Source organism: Sinohyriopsis cumingii, chromosome 3 (genome assembly GCF_028554795.1).
Source record: "Sinohyriopsis cumingii isolate HCF-2022 chromosome 3, ASM2855479v2, whole genome shotgun sequence".
In the NCBI taxonomy this organism is placed as follows: domain Eukaryota; kingdom Metazoa; phylum Mollusca; class Bivalvia; order Unionida; family Unionidae; genus Sinohyriopsis; species Sinohyriopsis cumingii.
Genome location: NC_142963.1, coordinates 128,871,202 through 128,892,573, shown reverse-complemented (window position 1 = coordinate 128,892,573; position 21,372 = coordinate 128,871,202). Strand labels below are relative to the sequence as shown.

General features: G+C 35.4%; 1 protein-coding gene across 2 annotated transcripts in view; it reads right to left on the bottom strand.

Moving 5' to 3' along the window:
* LOC149803825 (transient receptor potential cation channel subfamily M member-like 2) overlaps positions 1 to 21,372 on the bottom strand; it is a 263,431-nt gene that overhangs the window by 181,318 nt on the left and 60,741 nt on the right. For both annotated transcript variants that reach the window (XM_089953643.1, XM_089953644.1), the window contains 2 exons: positions 13,772 to 13,991; positions 12,553 to 12,724 (listed from right to left, as the gene is read on the bottom strand). In XM_089953643.1, coding sequence (XP_089809769.1) covers positions 12,553 to 12,724; positions 13,772 to 13,991 — 392 coding nt within the window. The remainder of the gene's footprint in view (positions 1 to 12,552; positions 12,725 to 13,771; positions 13,992 to 21,372) is intronic.

Here is a 21,372-nt window from a genome sequence, read left to right as displayed (position 1 = left end):
AGAATAACACCAGTTTATGAAAGAAAAGAAACAACTTCAGGAATGATAAGCAATTTACTAATATACATATATCCCCACCTCTTCCACATCCCATCTCTATGCCATGATGGAGCTAAGTCCACTGTCAAATAAGGACATAGCATTTTGATAATAGTACAAGTACAATGATGACCATGATACGAATATAAGTTTCACCACAATCTACTGAAAAACTGCAAAAGTAGTTCCATTCACAAAATTCTGTTATATATGTTATCAGCAGCTGTTAAATAAAATAAAGGATCAATAACTTACAACAAGAGTCCCTCGAAGAGTCTGTTGCTTTGCTGTTCAAAAAGAATTTCCAACAATTCAAGATACGACAATTTCTTCTTTTTAGCTGCTCAGAGTTGAAACCATCTATGATATTCTTGAGTGATATGATTTTAAATTTAACTAATGGTTGTATTGGATGCAAGATTCACAACTTTTTGTTTAAGACAAATTACACTCCATTAGAAGACTTTTGGTGAAAACCCTAAACCGATATAAACCATCAATTTATGTGAATTAGTGACAACAAGATTTTCAATAAGTTCATTATTACTGCCATATCAATATCATAAGAGGTCTGCTGGTGAATATCCTATGTCAATTTAACCATCAATTCTGGTGTGGGAAAAGAAGTGATTCATGATGGTCACCATCACAGCTATATTTTAAGTCAGATCAGCACCATTTTCATTCAGGATCAACTACATATCATTATTAATCTTCTGGTGAAAACCTTGTGTCATTATGGTTTTTCATTTAGGAAGAGTAGTGATAACATAATTTTCAAGCTACTGACTGTACTGATGTCAGGTTGGCACCATTTTCATTTAAGACCAACTAGTCATCATAAGAAGTATTTTGGTGAAAACCCTTTGCTGACATAACTATCTATTCAGCTTTAGTAGCTATAACAAGACTTTCATAATGGCCACTGTTGTGGCCATAAAGGATGTTTGGGTGGCATTATTTTCATTTAGAACCAACTAAACATCATATTAAGTCTTAATCTCATCAGTATGACTTTCCATTCAAGAGAAGAAGCAGTAACAAGATTTCCAAGATGCAGGAGATATTGGAGATCACACCAGCTCCATTTTCGTTCTGTACATACTAGACATTTTAAAAAGTCATTTGATGCAAAAAACCATGTTATTATGTCTCTTTATTCAGGAGGAGTAGCAATAACAAGATTTTCAAGATGGCTGCTTTACTGGCTGCTTGGGCATAGCATCATTTTCATTCAGGATCATATAAAGAAATCTTTTGGTGATAACCCATGCCAACATGAATTTCTGTTCAGGAGGAGTAGCAAGAACAAGACTTTTAAGATATTAGCATGGTGCAAATCAGATCAGTACCATGTTTATTTAAGGCCAATGAAGTCTTTCAGTGAAAACTATTAAGTGTTGATATGACCATCAAATCAGGAGTTGATGCTAGAGCAAGATTTTCAAGATGACTACTGCAGTGGCCATATTGGATGTCCTAGCAGAACCATTTTTACTGAAGACCAATTGGCCCATGGGATGAATGTTTGTAACTTTTAATGGCAATCCTCCAACTAGTTTTGGAAGTGCAGTGATAACAGTCTTGTGCTAACAGATGGATGGAAGAGAAACAATGCATTTTTGACAATAAACAAATTGGCTATCCCATAAGTTTTTATGGTATATGATCAGCAGGGCTAAAAACCATAGGACTATTTGTACTAAGTTTTCATAGCAATCCAGAAAAATCTGCAATACAAATTGTGTTCACACAATTCTGTATTACACTAGAATCAGTTGCAGGACAAAAAGGGCAATAACTTTAACAAAATGGGGCCTGACTAACATCTGCCTAATAGCTCAACGCATGAGCAGCTTCGACAAAAAATCTGTTAGTAGAATTCTTTCTGCTGAAATTTCTACAATACTTTTGTTCTATATATTATGAAAAGAAATGTTTCAAGGTTTCTCTACTTTTTGTATCTTCATCCATATTTGATTGCACATCTGATTCTTTTATCCTGTATTGAAAGTCCCTGATGCTTTGTGTCAAACTTGGTTGAATTTTTGTTCAGTGTGTTTGTTTTGATAATGTTTTTCTACTTCTTCTAATGGCAGCTACATTTTTGTTGCAGAAAATCTCACATCCAAGTTTGAAAGGTGCTGAAGCTATGACACCTTATGTCAAATTTGGTTAAAGTCTGTTAAACTGTTATTTAGAGAGAGTTATTGAAGTTTCTCTTTTCTTAGTAACAGTACACAGTGACCATATTTCATGACAATTGTAAAAACCTGAATGGTCTTCATGCCAGGATGCTTTCTGTCTTTCTATTAAGTGGTTTTGGAGAAGAACTCATTTAAATGTTTTCCTAAATTTAGTAACAACAGCCATATTTCACACCAGATCAGAATGTTTTGTGCAAACTTGAAAGGTCTTCTTGATATGATGCTTCTTTCAAATTTGATTAACAGAAGTTCAGTGGTTGTTCAGTGGTTTTGGAGAAGTCATTTGAAGTTTTTTCTATTGTTAGTAATGGTGGATATATTTAAGGGGAGACTGACATCATTTATGTAAACGTGAAAGGCCTTTTTGCCAAGATGTTCAGTGTCAAGTTTGGTTGAAACTGGTAAGGAGGTTTTGAGAAGTTGAAATGGCAACTGCTGACGGAGAGAGATGGGTTTTTCTATTTTTGGTAATGGTGGCCATATTTGACAGCATATTAGCACCACTGCTGAAACCTGAAAGGTCTTTATTCCAGGATGCTTTCTGTCAAGTTTGGTTAAATTCAATTCAGTGGTGATTGAGAAGAAGCTGCTAAAAATTGTTTTTCTATCATTTATTAATGGAGCCATATTTGACACCAGATCAGAATTATTTGTGCAAACTTGCGAGGTCTTAATTTAATCAAGTTCTGTTCAGTGATTTTGGAGAAGCAATTTTAAAGTGTTTTCTATTCTTCATAATGGTGGACATAATTGATGGCAGACTGATATCATCTACATATATTTGAAAGGTCTTTATGCCATGATGCTCTGTGCCAAGTTTGGTTGAAACTGGTCAGGAGGTTTTGAGAAGACTTTGAAAACTGAAACTGTTGACAGACAGGTTTTTCTATTTTGGGCAGTGGTGGCCTTATTTGGTAGGTGTATCTGCACCATTTCACAAACTTGAAAGGACTTTATGCCAGGATGCTATCTGTTAGACTTCATCAAAACCTGTTTAGTGACTTTGGAGAAAATGTCTTTCAAAAACGTTTTCCATCTTTTAGTATTAAAGAGTGGCGTAATCTGATTTTAGACTTCCATCATTTGTACAAACTTCAAAGGACTTCATACCATGATGGCAAGTTTGGTTGAAACTGGTCTAGGGTTCTCATAAGAAGTTGAAAAACCTGGTCAAAAGACAATAAATGAAAGGCCATACCTAAGCTCACTTGGACTTATGGCCAGGTGACCTAAAATAACGGTGAGCAGAATGGTTATACAATATGTGCATCTTCATAATATGAACCAAATTTCACATCATCCATAAAAACTGCAGTACTAACTGTGTGCACAAGACTGTCATAAACTACATTCAGCTGCAAGTGAATAACGGCAATAACATTAACAAAAACTGGGGGGGGGTATAGTAATTTGTCAATATGCCTATCTTCAAATGATGATCATAAAATGTATGAAATTTCATGGTGGCAACTGTGACACTAGTTGTGTTAATAAGATTCTGTCATACACTACAACAGGCTCCAACTAAAAAGAGCAATAGCAATAAAGTTACATCAGAGAACATTTTGGTTTGGTTTTTCTGCAATGTAATGCCCAGGTAAGAACCACCAACCCATGGAAAGCTGTTGGCAATCTTTCTCAGATACCCATGTATGTCAAGACATAAGACTCAAACTCAAGTGGACAGAGCAGGGACATCATTTTTTTTTGTGGGGGGGGGGCAAACTTGATGGGGGAGGGACAAAACTTGGAGGGGGGGGGGGGAACTTGATGGGCTTGTTAATTTTTGTATATAGGATACATCAATTTTACAGCACATGCAAATGACGTCCCTGGGACAGAGGTTTGCAGTTTGAGTTATCTTTATTGGTGATCACTTTAGACCACTTGGCTACCTTGGACCCCCAGGAAAACAGTAATAATAATAATAATAATAATAATAGTAATGACTTTATTTAAAGCAGGTAGCACAATTAGCTGAAGAATTAATCTACCCTGAGGCCACCATGCAAAGGAATTTATTTATTTTAACTGCATCTCTGAAGCCACTGGATATATTGGGTTTGGAAGAAGGAAACAGAGTGAGCATTTCTAATTTTAACTGGAATACCGGTACTATTCCTGAGCAAAGTTCCAGAGTATTGGAAACTTTTTTTTAATAATTCCTAATTTGGTTTGGGAATTTTATACTGTTTGGTAGACTAGGATCACAGGTGGGGAGTATTACCAGGCAGCCTATACTGGAATAGTGATTGTAAATATTCAGGAGCACTATTATGGGATATCCTTTACATTAATTTGGCTTTTCTCAAACAGATTCGGTCTTTAATAGGTAATATTTGTAACTTACCAGCTAAATTTTCATTGCTTTCTTTCTGGATTGATATTAGCCCTAATGCTCTTTTTCGAAGATGTACTAGCTTTACTATGTTTTTATCATCTGAATTACCCCATACTGTATTACAGCAGTCCAAATAGGGTTGTATGTAACTATTATAAAATGGTTTTCTGTGCCTTTCAGGGAGACAATGTCTTATCCTACTGAGAAGCCATAAACTTGAATTAACTTTTCTTTTTACTGATATGTTTGATATGTTCAGTCCAATATGATAGGTTATTATCTACCAAAGCACCAAATAGTCTATCATAACAGATCATTTGCAAACTTTTATCCCGCCATGTCAGACAGAGTTCATCACTATCAAGATTTGTTCTTTTCTGCCATGTTGATATAAGCAATATTTTAGTTTTACCAGTATATACCACCATGCCATTGCATGTGCACCTGTTGTCTAGTTTGTCTGGGTCATCCTGTAAAGAAACTTCCAGTTCATGCTTTGTGTTTTGGATGTCTGACAATGTTGTGTCATCTGCATAGAGATCTGAAGATGATATTTGATTCCTTTAGTAAAAGTGGTAGGTCATTAATAAATAAAATAAATATCAATGGACTTAGAATTGAGCCTTGTGGTACTCCATACCTAATTGTTCCAGGTTATACAGAATATTATTGATAGATTTTCAGTTTCTTCAAAAGTATTTCATGATCCACCATGTCAAAAGCTTTCCTGAAATCTATAAATACAGATCCTATTATTCTACCTTGCTCAAGTGCTTGAAGCCATTTATCAGTTAGGGAAATCATTTTGTAGTCTCACATGAATGTTTCTCTCTAAAACCTGATTGGTTAGGGTATAACAGCAAGTATTTGGTTAAGTATGATATGAATGAGTCATGGACATGTTTTTCAATCAATTTTGACAAGTTTGGCAGTATTGAGATTGACCAGTAGTTATCAGCATCATCCTTAGAATCAGATTTGAGAGTAGGAGTTACATTTGCAGCTTTACCATATTTTGGGGACAGATGAGGTTGCAATACTTAAATTGACTATGAATGTTATGCTATCTAAAATAGCAGAGGCAGAAGATTTAATAAGTTGTGGACCAATCTGATCAAGTCCTGTTGCTTTCTTGGTACATGTATCAAGTTCACTGGGACATTTTTTAACAAAGTCTTTTGACACTGGTAGGATAGAGAAACATACCTCCTTTGCGATTTTGCTGTTGCTTAGTGTTTTCAGTTTAATATAGTTGTTTTCTATCACTGTTTCTTTTAACTTTGTGATAATGTTGGTGAAAAAAATCATTGAAAACATTTGCAATGTCAATGTCATCAGTGACTATGGTGTCATTTACCCAAAAAAGTGAGCGAATTTTATTTGTTTGATCTTTGTGTGTTCCCCAATGAGTTCATTGATGAATTTTCAAATGGAGTTTGTGTTTCTCTTTTTGTTCTTGAGCATTGACTGATAATAACTTTTTTAGCTTTTTTAATCATACTTGCTATTTTATTTCTCCATACTTTATATTGTGCATGGTTTTCCAGAGCCTTGAATTGGTCTCATGGTCTCAAGTTTTCATAGCAACTAGGATTTCAGTAGTAAGCCAATTAGGTTGGATTTCATTCTTTACTAGATGTACTTTCAGTGGTGCATGCTTAGAGACTACATCCATGAATAAGTCAGTCCACACCCTCTGGGCTTCATCTATGTCATCCAAATTATGGATCATATTCCATGGAACTTTATAAAGGTCATTGAGAAATTGTTCTTCAATAAAAATTTTGAATGATCTATAAAAATTATCAATCTGTAAGTGATAGTTTTGTGCCTATTTGTCCTATTTCTCTTGCATTTAACCTTTCTTGTCATAAAAGGAGGATAGTGGTCACTAAGACCAACATTTGTTACATTAACATGTCTGGTAGGTTGGTATAAATGTGATCAATAAGAGTGCTTGATTTTTCTGTTACACTTGTGGGCTCATTTACCAGCTGGACTAGGTCTAAAGATTCAATAAATTCTATACAGTTGTTCCTTAGTTGAATATTGAGAAGGTCCTTATTTATAAGGCTGAGTACATATGTTTCTTTCTCTGTGCAAGACTATCTTCCATTTGTTCCTGAAAGTTATCATTCCAAATTGCTTTTGGAGGAAGGTGGCCTATAAATGAAACCAACTAGGAATGAATTTGCATTATTTTTAGAAAAATCCACCCAAATACTCTCAATTTCATGTGACTCCAAGTAAGGCTGCCTTTCTACATTTACATTTTCCCTAATGTATATAACAAGACCTCCCCTTGCTGTGTCTCTGTCCCTGCATAATGGTTTATTGTAGCCTTGACATTAAAATAGATTATCATTGTGGTTAGCATTTAATTTAGTTTCAGTAAGTCCTAAAACATGTATATTATTTTCTTGGAAGACAACATTGACTAATTAATCTGGTCAATGTTTCCCAATATACCTTGTACATTTAAGTGTCCTACGTTAAAACCTCTTGTATTTAGTTTTATATTAATTATATGTATGTCATCATGCAATGGGGCACTCACTGAGATTATATCTATACTACTTTTATCATTTTGACATCTTATTTCCATATTTAAATGTTCATATGTATTTGCATCAGCAAAGTCACAAACCCTGAAAATCCAAGGCCTCATCACAACTCAAGTATCGCACTACAAACTTATCAATAATAACGGAGATCTATAATGTGGTTTATTTTGTTTATTTTTATTCCCTTTCTATATGCTATGTACGCGATAACAATGACTATGAGGAATCACTTTTTGTGTCAATGTATGAGGAGTTTTCATTTCAAAGTGTTCCATTATTTCTATTTATTTTCAAAATCCCAGTGAAAACCAGTATAAAGAAATAAAAGTTGGATGTCCCATGTTGGCCGACTTTTGTACTGGTACATATGTTTAGTTAAAAACAAATCTCCACGCTAAAAGGAATCCAAAGTCTGCTTCCAAACCGGCTTGCTTTGTAATAAATTAACCTTTGTATTTGATATCCTATCGGTAGGTTCAAACAATGAGTTTATGGCTGTTACAAGTATGTTTATTCAACACCTGGGCATTCATTTATGTGCCATCTGTAGTCATAATTGACACAAGCAGGCTTCAAGTTCTTCAGTGCAAATAGTATACACAGCATTAACTTGCTTTAATAATACTTTTTGTAACCCATGGAATCAAAAAGATTGTCATTTGTACTCATAGTGAATGTATTTCTAATAATGATTTTAGTTTGCGAGATATTTCATTGTTACCATGGATATAATACACTCTTGGTTATTTTGTACCTTACACTCTTACACTGTGTCATGCATGAATGGCAGGTGTTTTTGAGCATTGGGGTTTATAATTTTCACTCTCTCTCTCTTTTGTACGTGATTTTGCAGGATCTAGTTTTCATTCTCATGCAATTCAAACCTTTGAGGACAACGAAACATGATTCGTTTCTCAACATTCACGTCAATGACCAATGTGTTGTGTTGTCTGATGAAGAGCAATAACACTATGGATGCATGCACTACTTATACGGAGTTCGTGGATATATTTTTCCCTTAATAAAATGCTAATGTCGACCAAAAATGTGAATAAATGATAACAGTACAAGGTTAGTTTCTTTCATTTTATTATCAAATAAACTTTTCTTTATCTATTTTATTGTAACATGTGGTGTGGCTGGTTGGGATGGGAAGTGGGGTGCAAAATGAACACAATATATTTCATTTCCTAAGTCTTGGGACACGTGAGGTTGGTTAAAAAAATTCACCCTAAGTTCTGAGACACAAAAAAAAATATGCAGTAAATATGGTATCTGTGTAGCTCTGATCTTCAGGCATATCAGACATACTAAAGCCAGAGAATGATACAAAAAAGGTTGAACTAATTGTGCTGAATAGAGAAGCTACAAGGATGGTATTTAATATGTTTCTATGGTTCTGATATTTTCAGCTTGTTCATAACAGTGATAGAAAGTATGTTATAAAATCCTTATATATGACCAGCATATATGCATAAACATTTGAAAAAGAAACTTGCAGTTTGAGTTTGTATCATCTAAAGTTCAGATATGGTAGATGTAGTTCAATTTCAAATTAATCCACTTGGGTAGCCATCTTGGATCACCTAAAATCCTTGGTTTTGATTGTTCTATTTTGAGTAACCGTAGGTTTCCAAAATTCTTTTGAATAACTGGAAGTGGGCACATTAAATTTCACATTAAATTTCACTTACACTAACCTAATATTGTCATAAATCCACAGTATTAGTTATTTTAATAGGTATTAGCATATTTAACACCAGTTTTTACACCAAACTCATTGAATATTGAGTGGAGCTGTGTTAGATTCAACCATACATGGCAGCCATCTTGGATTCTCCAAGTTGCCATAACATATTTTTTACCATGTTTCATGGAGATCCATAAAAAATTATGTGAAGAGTTGTATTCTCAAAATTTTGTCACATCTTCAAGTGATGACCATGTTTTGTTGATAATGTACATCCTCAGATGATGATCACAACATTTCTAAAATAGTGGCAATTGATTAAAACCTGTGAGACTAGTTGCTTTCTGAGGTTTATTCCATACAAAGCATACAGTAGCAAGTAAAATGGGCAATAACTCACATAAAAAATGCAGAATCACAGTAATTTGCTGATATGTACATCTTGAGATGATATCCATAATACTGACCATGTTTAATGGTAATCCATCTAACATCTGCCTAACACCCAAATGCAAGAACAGCTGACCATGAAAGATGGGACAGTGGCCATATTTAATGGTGAATGGGCATCGTTTATGTAAATTTTATGCTTGAATATTTTCAGAAAATATAGTCAATCTCAAAAGCAGTTTCAAAGAAGTTATTCAAAGATTTGTATTTTTAAATTATATTTTTATGACTATACATGGTATTTAGGTTTTTCAATTTTTAATAACAGTGATCTATGCTATTGTGCTTTCTGTCAAATTTGGTTATATTCTGTTCATTGTATGTTGAGAAGTCATATGAAGGTGTTTCTATTTTTTAGTTACGGTGACCATATTTCACACTTGACTGGCATGATGTGAAACAATTTGTAAAGATCTTCATGCCAGGATATTGTCTACAAAATTTTGTAAAATTCTCCTGAGTGGTTTTGAAGAATTCTTTTAAAGATTGTTCTATTCTGAGTAACAGTTACCATGTTTGATCAATATCTCTTGAACAATTTCAAATGAGTGTCATGGGGGTATATTTTCCATAAAATATCATCGTTCTAGCAAAATTGTGTTGTACTCTGCATATTAAAGGCTACAATACAGAAAGGGAAATAACTCTAGCAAAATATTCTTGTGGAAAGAACTCCAGAAAAACTTATGGAGCAAAGTGATTTGTTGATATGCACATCTTCAGATGACCATAACATTTACCATGTTTCATGGAGATCCATAAAAAATTATGTGAAGAGTTGTGTTCTCAAAATTTTGTCACATCTTCAAGTGATAACCATGATATATACCAAGTTTCATGGGAATCCATACGTTACTGTGATATTTAGCTGCACTATGTGATTGTGTGCTGATTGGAAGGATAGACACACAAATGGATCAATGAACATTAGGATAGAAAAAGGTATAATAATTATTACTGACTTTTAAAAGAAATCCCAATTATGTACTGAATCCAGCCCTCCTAAAAAGATGAAAATCATCATTTCCATTTATACTGTATAGACTAAAGACAGTAAAATCTTGTCCATCACCTCCCCTTACCAAAGCCAGGTGTTGCTTGTTTTAAGCCTAGAGATATATCAACAAGTTTGCCTGCATTGTGGGAAGGCTAGGGGGGGTCTTAAAGTAATATGATCGGGTAAGTATTCTCAGGGAAACATGATTTGTTTAAAACTTTCTCCATCAAATATGTTGTTTGATCATGTTAATGTTAGGAGAAGAGGCAATAGGAAGAGGAAATGCTGAGTAAACTGCCTCTACCCCATGTATCCTTTGAGGCAAGAAAGTATGGATTCCTATATGAAAGACAATCCACTGTCCTGACTTGAAAGCAGCACAGCTGACATTCATGTTATCTATAATAAGTAACTATACCCTGAGCTAAGATAGTTATTGAACTCTTCTTACTGACAAACATTTTATGGGAAAATCCAGCAAAAGTGCTGACTATGCCCATAAAGAGGTCATGTTGACTTCAACTGTGTCTGGTGGTCATCTGAGCACCAGGCAATGGACCTATTCCATTAATATTTTGTCTTTACAAAGTTATATCCAACAGATAGCAATTAGAGAAGGTTGAGTCTGCATGCCCGTCATTATTTAGCTTATATTTTGTCTCAGATTGAAACCTTATGTTTGAAAGTGAGGCTCACAGTGATCGTTCTAATTTCATGATTTGAAAACTTAATAGTACACAGAGTGCATAACCTGCTTGGGCCAATGATTGGGCTTGAGGGGTGATATCCTCTCTCCAGTCATTCATTTGTTGTTCCACGACTTTTCTATGTGCGCATTAAGTAATGCTTGAGGGAGCAGATGTGATCTTTAATGGTCACCTCTCTCGAATTGTCTATCGAAGAGAAGGAACATGCAATGATTTTCCGATTGCCCTGCACTGAACAGCAGCCTATTCTTGGCTGCAAAACTCAGTTGTGTCATTAAAACTGTGGAACCATCTGATATGAAATTAAGATAGTTCAGATCCACTGGAATGACACGTAACTCTCTCACCCTGCATGCCAAGGCTAAAACTATTAGGAAATGTGTTTTATTTGACAACAGCTTCAGCTTGCTTTTGGTTAAAGGCCTGAATTTATTTTAACTGAGCCAAACCAAAACCCATGACAGATTCCATTTTGGAAACAGGAAAGGGACCCAGTCTGTTCAAGTCAAAATTTTTCCAGTACATCGAATAGATCTTTATAATGACCAATATCCCCATTGCCATGATGCCCAAGTGTGTCAGATATCATGGAGTGGTAGCCTTTGATGGTAACTGGGGCTAACTTTTTCTCCTCCTGAGAAAAACAACGTCTGCCAGTAGTGGGACTGATGCATTCAAAGGGACAATGTTGGCAGTGCACCAGTCCCTGAATACATGCCACTTTGCTTCATATGCCTTCAAAGTGGAGGGCCTACTTTTTCACAACCAAAGCCCTTTTCATAATTCAGGTTTAAATTCTTTTCTTTGCAAGGCTTCCCCAACAAAACCAGGAGTGAAGGAGTAGTTAGTCCAGACATGGATGCAACAATTGTCACCATGGTAGTTTGAGAACATCTGACTTCCCTGGAATCTTCATGAACAAATCTATCACCAGACTGGATCATTTACCCAGGATATATCACAGCTGGGCTGTTTAAGTTGTGGGTTGATTATGTATTATTTTTTCTAACCAGAGAATCAGAATCTCAAAGACATGAGTACTGACATAATCAGATGTTCAAAACAAGGATAATTCGGCCAAAATTAAAATGGTTGGCCTCGCAGTGTAAAGTTATTAGTTAAAAGCATTTCTGTCAAATTTAGGAAACAAAGTAATCAGAGTATGACACGTAACAAGTCATACCAACAATGCTTTGCTGAAGATTACCAAGAGTGACTTGGAAAATTATGCAAGCTGAGATGGCATTGAATGTGTATGGTGTGTTCTAAATAAACAGTGAATTTCTTGCATGTAAATTAACATGCAGTTAGGTACTAATGTCAAGTCAATTGCTCTGAATAAATATAAGACATTTATAGTGTACAAAATTCTGCTGCAAAACATTATATGACATTCTCCATTAAGGAAAACAAATGCTCCAAGATTTTCTTGTAACGAGCTAACTAATATTACCAGTCAGTCTAATACAGCCAACAAGTAAATGTTTTGATTCATTAAATTTTATGTTTCTTCTTGAATCAGCCCGTGTTCCATTAAATCACCCATGTAAGACTTACTTATCTTTGTCTTTTGACAAGTTATATCCAAAAGCAATGAAGTCTGCTGCTCGACCAGTTCCCTGTAACGCCAGAACTGGAATATTCTTCTTGACTGATTTCCATACTGTTTTCATCGTGTTAACTCCTCCTTCTATCACTATCTTCACCACTGGCACCACCGAATCCTCACCTGCATACATGAAAAACAAAAATTTAGAAACAGGTACTGGCTAACCCATTTATGATGAATACGTGAGAACTACTGAAGATAATTTATTTTACAAACAGTGGAAGAATACATAGATTTCAAACACATCTGGACTTAATTTAGTTTATATTTATAGGAATAAAGTCATCAAATCCAAAGTTTTACAAATCAGTTTCAATGAATCTATGAAGTACAACAAACCAAATTCAAATTTAAACATCCTCATCTGATATATGCTTTAAGTCACAAACCACTACAAGCATAATATGGTTTGGCAGTCAAAAGTTCTTTGGATACAGTAGGTACTAAATTACACATTTCCCTCCACAAAATCTGTGCTGTATCCATCTTTACTGTAACAGTTGTGATTTTTTAAATTTTGCATCATATTTTGGTTTCTTCATTGTTGGTTGATCTAACCCAGCATCTGACATCATGTTAGAATTATCAACCTCTGTCTGGTGCAAAACTCCCACTTGAAGTTCATCCTTCATTTACTTCCTTCTTCCATCCACTTAGCATATTCATGTCAGCACTGACTCAAAGTTGAAGAGTATCAGTCATTTTCTGTCCAGCCATGCTTGACTATAGTTCCACTATTTAGAATTGGACCAAATTTTGCAGATGTAAAAAAAGTGAGGAAAGTGCATAAATTATAGAACCCCTCTAGTACAACCATTTTTCTTTTATAAATAATTAGCAGGATTCCATGTATCCTTTTGTACTAACCTATATCTGCATATTTTGCAATTTACTGAGGTATTCTGATAAGTATCCCTACCTTTTAATGTCTTTTTTATTCTTATTTATTTCTATTTATCTTAGAAGTTAAATTAAAAAAATTACACTGCACAGAATAAATTTTTATACTGCAACTTTGAACTAATTTTTGAGCATTTTCACACGAAGTTTCATAGGAGGCCTCCATGCATTTTAGGAGGAGTAGCAATAACAATCTAGTAGATGCAACATTGGACAATGGACAACAGAAAAACAGGCCATCCCTTAAGCTCAGAGTGTTTTGCTTACTTTGTTTCTCTGCAATTTCTTTTTGTTTTTTGTTGTTCTCGTTCTTCTTAAAACGTTTTTTCGATATGAATTTCTCCAGCTTAGCTCCAATTTTAATCTCGGCACCATATTTCTTGATGGAACCATCTTTCACGAGAATGAAGTGTGTGTGGTTGTCATCTAATGGGACCTCTTGCTCATTTCCTGTCTCCGTTCTATTACCAGAGTCTACAACTTGGTTCTGGAAATAAGAAATAGTGAGTATAGTAAATTGCCTGGACATCAATACAGAAAAACCTTAAGACCACTGACTGGAGTGCTCTTTTGCAAGCCAGTAGGAATCACTCAAACTAGTTGCTATAGGTGAGTCTTCTTATTTTGGTGGTATTCATAACTGGAGATTTTAATGCACTTAAGTAGAAAGAAAATTTGTGAAAGTAATTAACACACCATCTGACTGATCGACATTACAATTTATGGTAAGTCATTAAGATCTCATCTAAACTGTCCAGAGTGTACATTGTCATCAATATGATACACTGTCTCTCCACTTGTTATCAAAGAAGCCAGCAAGACACTTAGAAATATTTAAAAATATCACCAAATTTTTAAACTGACTTTGAGTCATATTGGGCATCTGCAAAAGATATTACTGCATATATCCAATTTACCATTTATAAAGGCCCATTATGTGGGTCACAGTGACCTCATTTTGCCTGCAAAGGTCCATTGTTTGTAACAAGATTTCTGTAGAATACTTTAACTCACCTGCTCTGCCATGGCATAATCCACAAATACTGACCAATTCACTGGAATATGAATGGTAGGTCACAGTGATCTTATTTTTCAGTATAGTAGAGTGATAATACTATTTTTTTTAGATTTTTGTTATTGATATGGGTTACCACCTTCTATCCTCCATGACTTTTTATGACCCAAAATTACAAATGCATTGATGCAAACTTACGGACTATGAATGTTACAAATATGTGTCCATGAAAGAGGATAGACATGAGGAGTAAATGACTGTTGATCTATATCAGTAACCAACAATAATCCACTATTATAACACTGCTATGTATACACATCTTTGAGGTTGTAATGTGACAAATTGTTTTTGCTATTTATGTACTTCTTTGTTTTAAAAGGAAGTTATTCAACTTTTAATGTCTGTAAATCCACCCCTTCCTCTAAAGACAGTTTACTAATCGTGCTGAGACTACTTTGTGCCACTGCGAGAAGTTCCAAATAAACAGTTGTAGTAGTGAATGTAATCAGGCTGAAATTATTTTACCAGCACTGTCCATGATACCAGTTACTACTAACACAGACCTAAAAACAATTTTGATTTGTGTATCTATAATAGTTGTTGTGGTTGTGATTCCCACCACACCCAAATCAATGGTTGTTGCCATGTCGATTCCACAAATTACATTGGTGACAAGACATGCATGTTTACATTTCATGAGTAGCGCAGTTCTCTTGGTAAATTCATCTTGATGCTGTTGCTTATTTACTGGTACAAATGTCATACAATTATAGAAAATCTCTGTCTTAGGAATATTTAAGTCTCCTGTAATTGTGCATTATGGGAACCTAACACCATTTTCATATAAAAACAAACCAATTACAACTCTATCATTTCTGAAACAACTATTCTTGTCATCACCCAAACATGGTTGCCTGAACAAGTGTGTCAAAATTGAATGACTTTTTGTTGTCCTAGCTTGGTCAATGTTGGTTTAACATATTTGTTTCAAAATGTAACTGTGGTGGATTCAGTGGTGAATTCCACTTCATTGTTGTAGAAACAATCTTTAGGTGTTTTTGCATCTGGTGATGTTACGCAATGATTGGACATACTACCTTTTAACTGCTATAATGCCAAACTGGCCTTGACCTGGCATTGTCCCTCTAGGGTTGTCCTATTGATTGATTTCTATTTGGCCCATGACAAGATTATATTTGAATGTATGCAGGGGTGTGTTAACACCAAATTTTGAAACAGACATTCATTGATAAGTGAAATGAAATTACTATTAATGATGGTATCACTAGTCAACTGATTCAACACCCCATTGTTAAATTTCACAACCTCATCACTGGGATCAGAATCCATCACTTGTACGTAATGATAAATCTAATCTTAATTTCAAACACCAGACATGTTTAAGTGTCCCGCTGGAAGGATGTTGATTCCTCTGAACAGAATTTCATCTCCAATGACCAACAATACTGGCATTGCATATATAAAGCCTTTAATATCCTCATAGTTTTAGGGGTTACATAATTCACTATGCTGGCTATTACTCTGCATTATTGCTTTCCATCCCAGAATAACCAGATATGACAAATAAATACAATCGAGACTTGCACATCTTTAGGATGCAAGATTTAGGTTCACTTCTGAACTTATGTATTGTTTTGTAAATATTGTGCCGATAATGTAATCTGTATAGCTTACCCTACATAATGTCATTATGTTTTATCATATATGCCCATGTCATACATAGTACATGGTGTTAGATGTATTTTCAGCTGACCAGAGTGATCAGAGTGATGACCAGAGTGATCCGAGTTATTGGAGTGATCAGAGTCAATGTGGTACAAGCTGTAGAGCTAACCACAGGAACTGACCATAGCAGCTGTGAATTTGAACCATAGCAGCCATAGAGCTGAGTAAAGTGTTGCTAATCGAGTAGCAGGTGATTAGGCATTACTGACTGAGATTAGTGGGTGCTGATTGCTTGATTGACCAACCTGGAATACTGACTGCTTGATTGGCCAGTGTGACTGGTAGCCATGTGTGCTGGTGATGGAGTGAGTAATTCCATATATGTAATTTTGTAGCCATGGGCTAATCTTTGGGGTTTGTAATACCCAGTGTGCTTTTGCGACTGTAAACATATTTTGTACTTCTGTCCCTTTGTTTCCATCATTTTCACTATCTGAGTGCATACATTTTTACTAAATGAGTAAAATACCAGTTTTTACTATTTAAGTAAAACACAGCATTCTTTTGTTGTGAAATCACTGCGAATCATTCACCCCTTGTGCTTGCACTGAGTAAAGTCATTTATTTGTGTTTTTTATTATTTAGTTCATGCAGATTATGTTAACTGATCCAATATTTGGATATTATACGCACATATTAATTGTAATTCTTTTCTCATTCATCATTAAACATCGCATTTGTATCACCATCAAAAGTGTTCTGTTGTAAATCCAAAATCCCACCTGGTCATCTTGTTACGTCTGAAATTCATGCTGTAAAATCTGCAGACCTGTGTCAATGTTTCAATGCCAGGCCATGTATAACCATAGTTTGTGGGATACAGATGTAATTTGATTGTCTGGGAAGTAAAACATAATTTATTTGGAGGGTTCCTGATCACCATTTAACTGCAAAAGAAACCTTAGACACCTGTAGCCTGTCAAATATCATAGCACTATTATCTTTATTTTGAAACGCTACAAACACATGTTTTAGTGCACTGAAAGTATGTTGGGTACGTTTTTATTTGCCTTTAAACTGTCCCTAAATAACACTTCTTGGATGTGCATCTGTGGTGTTCACAAGAGACAACAACTTTAATGTGGTTCCAGACTGCATAAACAATGACTAACATAATTCTGATGGCTAGTGAATGGATAGCAGAATCATCAATACTGTTAATGCTGTCAACTCAATCATGCCGAAATGCATCATTAGATCATTAGTTGTGCCCTTTCATTTGAACATGACTATACGTTTGACACCAAAAATAACTGTGAACATCTCTTCAAAACTCAAATATATGACTTAGGGAAATTGCACACAATGCCATTGTTGACCAATCCAACCCTAGTATTGGCAGTATAATCGTTATAAGTTTCCCCTCTATATCCAAGAAGGCCTCAGATGGAAGGCTAACCTAGATGTATTTTGTTCTTGTAGTTCTATTTTGGTTGTTCAGGGATCACAGCCAGGTAAGAATAGTACTGGAAATCTTGTATGCTGCAATCTACCAACACAGGTGCTCCCGTGTCAAACATGGGATCAGGTATATATTCATCTTTTACTTTTTATGGGACAACTGTAATCTGCTCCCCATTGTAAAATTTGCAATAGCTGAATCGGCCATATGTTGTTGAGCAGCTTCAATGATTTTAGTAGCCGAGACTGGCATTTTTTTACCTGTTGATGGCAGCGTAATCACCGTTGGTTCAACCACTTTTGATGGTGCTTAAGTCACTAATTGCTGTACTCAATATCAAATTGATTAAACTGCTTGCAATCATAGATATTTTGATGGATTTTTTTTATACTATTAATGACTCACATCATTACAACTTATTTAGCAATTGGTGCAGCACATGAAGACAAAGCCATGAGCACTTTTGGTGCTCCTGTAAACAATCCACGAACATCACCAAGGTCAGATTCATAATAAGTCATTTGAACAGGTTTTCTCATGTTAAGAACACACACTGTTATCATACATCCACTGTCATTATATTTAAATATCAAGTCAATCTCTAATGTACAATTGTATTGTCAAGGTCTTGCCCCACTTTCATAACTACCACTGATGGCATCACAGATTAAACTAATTTGAATCACTGAAGTAATCCCTACAATGTGAGGTGTGATATGGTATACTATGTATAAAAATAGTTTGTCCTCAGGAATGTTTTCGTAGAAATCAATAATTGTCTGTATTGATGACTGTGATATCAACTGCATACAGTGAAGAGTCTTTGCCAGTCACTAATGTGATGCTTCGTCCCACCTATTCATTTATCGATTCCACGTCATATGTGCCTGTGGAAAATTTGATATTACTCCTGGTAGCAGTATTGTCTGCTGAGAACATGAATGACTTATGTGCACCACACCAAGACCACCAAACAGCAATGATTCAAATTAGGACAATGATTAGATGTGTGCACCAATGCCAATGCAATCTCAAGTATGCAACCTTCCCCATGGCAACTGGCATAGAAAAGGCACAATAAATTCTGGTTTAATTGATGATACTGTAATCATTGAGGTTATGATCAGAGTTGTATTTGCAACAACACGCTGGAACACTGCAATGAATTTGCTTAAAACAGGAAGTGCACCAGAATTCATCTTCAGCATGAAAACTTCTTTCTTTACATACATCATCAAAGTCTTAAATAAGTTCATGCATCAGCACATTAAATGTTCTAAGGTCCATGATGTTATTAGTATTAGCAACCACCTTACAAAATCGATGCACTAATAACTTATGGAGCATTGTTGTCCACCCAAAACTGACCCCATGATTGTTATCAACAGATCTAAAAGTCACGAAGTACAAGGCTGCTACCTTTCATTGTGTGTTCCTCCAAAGCGTAAAAAAATTCTTTGTATTTCGGTTGTTTTTTTCCATGTGGGTGCATGTATTTCATCAGCTATGGATTCAAGTATTTATTGGGGTAATAGTTTTACTTACCAACATGCAAATCAATTCTAGTATTATGGCTTCTTTTTCTTTTTTCATATATTTTGGGTTGTCTGTTCCTCATCTGTGGGTGCTTTCAACCTATGATGTTGCCTTTCCACTTCATAAAATCTGTAAAATCTTCATAGGCTGGGGCAACATGTCCAGATTGAGTAATTGCAATTATTTCCTAATAAAATATAATATATCCAGCCAGAAACTTGTCCAACCTAGTTATTTCCCTGTATAGCCACTTGATCCATATATCCTTTATATTCACTTAGTCATTTGGTCACCAATTTATCGGAGTTGTCTGGTATTTAAAGACAAAAATATATAGGTTTTTGAAGATCGACTGGCAACCGAAGCCATTAAACTCTTGCGCTTTTGTGTTTTTGAATAAACTCTTCATAGCTGGTGCTGGCATTAAGACCTTGGTATGTCACAGAATTAGGCGAAAATATAACTTGGTTTTGCCTTAGAACTATTTGACTATTTTTCGTTGTACATACATACGTTATCTAGGGTGAATAAGTGTTTTCCAGGTAAGCAACTAACATGTACCTAGTCAGAAATTACTTGTGACGAAGGACATGAATAACATGATATGCACGGGTATTCCACCCTGACTTTTGCTCACTCTCCTATGGATTTAAGTAAGGTCAATTTCTAAAACCGACACTGGTCATTTTGGATCACGTCAAGGAGTGTACGCTCTCCATTGTTCTCCAGCCATAGGGGTAAGTGTTCAATTTACATTTTCATTTAATATGCGAAGCTTATTCGGTTTGTAATGTCTTATCGCGTAATAATCCATTTATTACAACGCAGATTTGAGCTTTGAATTACAAGTCACTATTAGAGGTTAATGTATTAGCATATATCTAGAGATTTTACAGAAACTATTATTATGACCAGTTTGGTTTTTATTGTAGCTGAATGTGGCAGTGATTGTGTCTGTCGCTGTGATTGTGTCTGTCGCTATGATTGTGGCCATGATCGTGATGGTGACTGTGACTAGAGTTGACTAGAGATGTCTAGAGCTATCTGTAGCTGTAGGGCCATACAAGACATACAGGTCATGTATCTTGAATTGCAAGACATACAGGTCATGTAGGCGATATTGATGAGAAAGCCAGTGACTGTCCGTGTGTGTTGGGCCACTGTAGAGCAGTCGATGTTGTCCGTCTTTGTGTCTGAACTTTACTGTCTGTGATGTGATGTGATGTGATGTAATGTGATGTGATGTGATGGAGCTGATGAGAAAGCCAGTGACTGTCCATGTTTGTTGGGCCACTGTAGAGCTGTTGGTGTTTGTGTTGTCATCTGCGAAACTGTTAGAGGGGAGGTTTTAGCCATGGTGCTGGTTTGGGTGTTGAGCAGTGGTTCTTTGTGACTAATGTATGTAGTGTGCTGCTGTTGGTGGTGACATTAGGTTCATAGGGAGATTGTGGTTATCTCATGTAGAGGAACCACGGCTCCAGAACCAATGGGCTTGCAAGGTCCAAGGGATCCATGAATAGGCTGGGAGGGGCAGGCCATGCATGGTGGCTCTTTCACCATTTGTTCGACAGTGGTGGCACTGAAGGTATCATGTGAGTGTCATTTTGGACATCATGTTATCTCCCACTGTTTGGGTTACATATCACGATCACTACTCCAGCATAAAAAACCACCATCATTACTATAAAACCAGAAATGCTATCATTATAGCTATCTGAGCTAACGTCATTATCGCTATTTGAGCGAACGTTCTTTCTTTGTTATTGTTAGCGTCATTATCGATGTTTGAGCGAAAGTCTTTGTTACCTGTGTGTGAAATCTTTTATTTGTGTGTTTGTGTGAACATCATTATCATTTATTTGTAAATCATAATCATTAAGCTTTGTTTCAAAATTATTTGGTTTCTTTTGAGTGAAAGCTTGTGATTGGCTGCAAGAATCATTTATCATTATTTGGATGATAACTTACTGTTTACATGACTCATCTTATCATTGAGTGGAATCATATCGTAATTTATCTTGGGTTTTTTTTTCTTGGTTTAATATTTTTGTTTGATATCAGTTCAGTTTTTGTTTATATCATAATTCGTTCCTGATAGGAACTGTTTTAATTATATGGGATATTTAACTCTGTGCGCATCATTATGTTAAATGTCTAATATTTGGATCC